Genomic DNA, 5,157 nt, shown 5'->3' on the forward strand with positions numbered 1-5,157 from the left:
ATATTATAATTAAGTGTTAAAAATATACCACAAATAAAATGTAAGGTTTTTAGAAAAAGCAAACAATTGACCGTAACAGTGTGTGCCTTTACTAGATCGCCTTATTAATCTAAGATAACACCTCTGAAAAATGTTAACACCCTTGAGAAATGCTAAAGTAAAATATGTTTCAAATAAAAATAAATAGTTTGCCCAATTTTTCTACTTGGTGAGCTTAAAACCAACGGTAACACTATATCTTATTTACAAATTGAGATTGTATCTCAAATAAACCAATGACAAATAAAATGTCTTTCATAATATCAAAGGTCTAAGTGAGATAAATCAAAATTTCTTTTCGATTTATTACATTATTTGAGTTTTTCAGTATATAATGAAAAGCTAACAAATGTATTCCATTAAAGATTGTTGCTCAGATAACGCTCCTGTAATTATTTCTGCAGCTGTAAAGCATAAAACTCCTGTATTGCCTACGGCTACAGGCAGCCCCGCATAGTTATGAATTTAAGATTTCTTTTTCGTTTCTATAACAGCAACTTTTCTTCCTTATCCTTGTCCTGAACATTTCCTTTTGTGGGGAAAAACAGTATGTGTCACATTATAAAATAATATGAACTTTTAGTTAAATTATCCAATTTTCTTAATTCATGTATATATTTAAGTAATTAAAAATTGAATTCAATTGATTGGCAGCATCTTGGCAGAAGAACCAATGGTATCATATGTATTCTCAAATATGGATCTTTTTTGAAAAAAAAACCTCTTCTTCTCTAGCATCCCTAATAATCAAAGTGTATATTTTGATAGTATAAAATAGTATGAAATTCTAAAATCTGTAACTAAGTTTTGAAAAGATTTAATATTAATTTTTAAAAAGCAAATAAGATATATAATATCGGTAAAACCACAGATCATTCTAATATAAAATTTCTTCCATATTCATGTAATTATTTCATGTTTATAGGTTGGTACATGTAATTTGGCTCAACCATTTCTCAATGTTTTTCATCTGTTACATTAGAAAAAGCATAAGCTAACTAAATCTTTTAATCTCCTGTAAGTTTTTTTGTCTAAAAAGTGTTAACTAAAATTTATTCCTTAAAACATATAATGTTTGTCTTTCTGAAAAGCTAAAAATCACTTTTAACACAATTCTCAGAAATAAGTAAACACGTTTTCAGAAGAGGATTCTAAAATTCAGTGGTGAATATTTGGGTAATGTTGAGGAAATGGGGCAAAGTAAAAAAAGGTGTTACAGAGAAATTATTCCAACTATTATGGAGAGTTTAATATTTGTTACACACTCTCTCTTTAAGAACATTGTCAAAAATTTTAGAACTGAATAAAACATAAAACTATAGAACAGGTAGGGGTCTTTGACATCCTTGACAACACCTAATCCATCCCATGAAATAGAGGCAACTGAGTCTCAGGAAACATTGTCAGTAGCTCATGTTATTTGTCAGGAAGAGACCGGAAAAAAATATAGATATCTCAATTTCCAGTGCAATGCTTTTTCTTTTTTAATCATGTCACCATTTTACTGTAGAATGCAATTCTATCTAATCCATTGTATATCCAACAAATCCACTCCATTATTGCACATGGCTTGACTTTTGGTGATTGTGCATCAATCCGTCTACTGCAGTCTGATGACTACCCAATGCTGGAAAGGCTCAAGTGCTCCTAAAATTAACATTGTTCCCTAATCATGTGGTGAACATCTGTTAAGTGCAATAACTACAATGCCTTTGGCTTCATGAATCAGAGTCTCAGTGAAGTCAGGGGCCTGAGGGATGTATGATACAAACGTTTTCTTTAGGAAATTAGTAATCTAAGGCGGGCACAAATCACATAAATGATGATAATGATAATGATAGCAATATAATAATAATGGTTGCAATGGCGGGCATTTCCTGAACATCGACTATGTAAAGAGCCACACCAAGTATCTACTCATTTAGTCCTCATAACGAGGTGATGATAAAGTGAATTTACGAGGTTGTACAATTAAGTTCGTGAACTTTTTACAATGATGTTGCTAANGGAATTGTAATAGATATGTATGATATTGGGGGGGAAGTAGGGTGGTGGATTTGGGGAGGGGGGTTGTCACCTCGAGGGGTAAAAAGTATAACTATTGCACTGTGTTGTACAGCTGAAACTAATTCTAAAACATGTGTATTTCACAATAAAAAATAATTTTAAAAAATAAAACACCTTTTTTTCCTCTTTCTTTGGTGAAGATATAAACGGTTAGATCTATAAATGTTCCCCACTGCTGAATTAAATACTCACAGTTATTCTCTCATCTTTGTCATCCAGTGGAGAGCCATCTTTTTTCCATGAAATGGTGGGTTCAGGATGGCCTCGTGGGGGCTGGCATTCCATCACTGCAGGCTCTCCCACAGCCACCATGACATCAGAAGGGTTTTGTCGGAAGTCATCCCTCAGTACTGCAGCAACGAGATTAAACCATTACACTTAATAGTGATATATACAGTCCTAACCAGTGAAATTCAGCAAGAGAGACATTTATTGTAATAAACTACTTCTAATAGCTATCTCCATGCATCTTGGAGAATCTATATCTACTTACACACATATGTAATTTAATAAAGATATCTGACCTTAAACATACATGACATGGATAATGTGATATTCTTGTTAGGCCAGTGGGCACGTGTGGTTTTGCTGGTTCGTGCCCTCACAGGGAGCATTTGGCTTATCTTTCATTTGCTTTCCTTCCCTGCAAGCTGCCTACGTTTTCTCATCCATATGCTCATGAGTATAGTGGAATCCTCCTTTTTCTGACCTGGCATATTGGGATGAAGCTTTCTATTATTAAATCCATTACAGACACATACACACCAAAATATTAAAAGCAAAACTGCATACACTTCCAAACACTCATTTAATTTAGATAGTTTAGATACTTCAAACTAGTGTATAAGGGTATACAATCAGTATAATTCAAATATGCTCAATATAAAAACTTTAGATACATTTGCAAAGTGACTGTATTCAAAATACTGTGTTTCTCCATTATCACTGAGTGAGGGACAGTGTTAGAAGATGCCAGTGATGATCACGGCACTCTACCAACAACGTTACTTTGTATTTTCTGTATTTTGGGGTTTGGGGTTTTCTTGGGGCAGAGGGTAAATATTATTTAATTTAATCCTAAAACCTATTCAGGGTGAAAGATACTATTAAACCCATTTATATTATTAACCCTATATTTTAGAGGAGAAAACAATTTACTACTGTAATCTCAACTGGATACTAATGTAATATTAATATACTGTAAAATAAGCAGTTACTCACTTTGTATCTGTTGGAATAAAACATAGAAAATAAACCAAGTATATATTTCAAAAATAGTTCATACAGTAAAATTGTCCTCTGTACCTTGTTAACATCAAGAAATCATGAACTATTTGCTACCATTTAGTCTTAAATCGTAACTCTGTCATTTACTAGATAATAGGTAATCTTGAACAGAACCTCTCTTTCCCTATTTACAAAGCAGGCATGGAGATACATATTTCAGTAAAAGTCTAAAAATGTTTGTTATCTTTCTCCCACTCCGTTATCCCCCTCTATACAATACAATGTGAACAATTTTAGTAATCTAATTTAAGATGGTACTTAAAATGTTTGTTGGCATGTTCAGTGCATAGATTTGAAGTGAGAAATGTTATTTATATTTTACAGTCCATTGAATTGAATATTTGATGCTACAAATTTGTACTGAAACTAATGTTTTTCCATTCCAATGGCATGTGAAAGCACTTTGATGGATTAAGTACAACAAAGTAAAAAAAAAAACTTATGCTCAAACTGTTATTATATTTCAAAAGTCACTTACATTTTGGTTTTAAACCTCAAACAAGCTTAGAGCCTTACAAAATCCAATATTTTTCTCCTGGAATTCTCTACTTTTCCTTCCTTTATACTAAGGATGTGCTCACATCTGAGTAAGGCTTAACATATGCTCAAACAAAACCACTTTTACATCTGCATATAACGACAACTTGGTTACACTCTGACTATGGGAACACTTGGAAAAGACTACTTCAAAGAGAAGACTTCGGTCCTCGTCTTTGGAAAGAAAAGTAAAAGGAAGGAGAAAAGGAAGTATGATTGAACCACACTGTTCTAACTTCAGTGCTGAACATTATTTATTAATAAAATACATAAACGCAAAGCTAAACCTTGTGGAACTGCTGTTACTACATAATAATAATAAAAAGAGTATGAAGACCTTCACTATTTATAAACTTATATTATAATTAAGTGTTAAAAATATACCACAAATAAAATGTAAGGTTTTTAGAAAAAGCAAACAATTGACCGTAACAGTGTGTGCCTTTACTAGATCGCCTTATTAATCTAAGATAACACCTCTGAAAAATGTTAACACCCTTGAGAAATGCTAAAGTAAAATATGTTTCAAATAAAAATAAATAGTTTGCCCAATTTTTCTACTTGGTGAGCTTAAAACCAACGGTAACACTATATCTTATTTACAAATTGAGATTGTATCTCAAATAAACCAATGACAAATAAAATGTCTTTCATAATATCAAAGGTCTAAGTGAGATAAATCAAAATTTCTTTTCGATTTATTACATTATTTGAGTTTTTCAGTATATAATGAAAAGCTAACAAATGTATTCCATTAAAGATTGTTGCTCAGATAACGCTCCTGTAATTATTTCTGCAGCTGTAAAGCATAAAACTCCTGTATTGCCTACGGCTACAGGCAGCCCCGCATAGTTATGAATTTAAGATTTCTTTTTCGTTTCTATAACAGCAACTTTTCTTCCTTATCCTTGTCCTGAACATTTCCTTTTGTGGGGAAAAACAGTATGTGTCACATTATAAAATAATATGAACTTTTAGTTAAATTATCCAATTTTCTTAATTCATGTATATATTTAAGTAATTAAAAATTGAATTCAATTGATTGGCAGCATCTTGGCAGAAGAACCAATGGTATCATATGTATTCTCAAATATGGATCTTTTTTGAAAAAAAAACCTCTTCTTCTCTAGCATCCCTAATAATCAAAGTGTATATTTTGATAGTATAAAATAGTATGAAATTCTAAAATCTGTAACTAAGTTTTGAAAAGATTTAATATTAATTTTT

At 31.7% G+C, this 5,157-nt stretch overlaps 1 protein-coding gene across 10 annotated transcripts in view; it reads right to left on the reverse strand.

The window, feature by feature from the left end:
* The window catches only part of ROBO1 (roundabout guidance receptor 1), a 1,209,462-nt gene that overhangs the window by 145,592 nt on the left and 1,058,713 nt on the right, over window positions 1-5,157 (reverse strand). For all 10 annotated transcript variants that reach the window (XM_019661598.1, XM_019661595.1, XM_019661596.1 and 7 more), the window contains one exon: window positions 2,299-2,456. In XM_019661598.1, coding sequence (XP_019517143.1) covers window positions 2,299-2,456 — 158 coding nt within the window. The remainder of the gene's footprint in view (window positions 1-2,298; window positions 2,457-5,157) is intronic.

This window comes from Hipposideros armiger, unplaced genomic scaffold (genome assembly GCF_001890085.2).
Source record: "Hipposideros armiger isolate ML-2016 unplaced genomic scaffold, ASM189008v1 scaffold_355, whole genome shotgun sequence".
Lineage (NCBI taxonomy): Eukaryota > Metazoa > Chordata > Mammalia > Chiroptera > Hipposideridae > Hipposideros > Hipposideros armiger.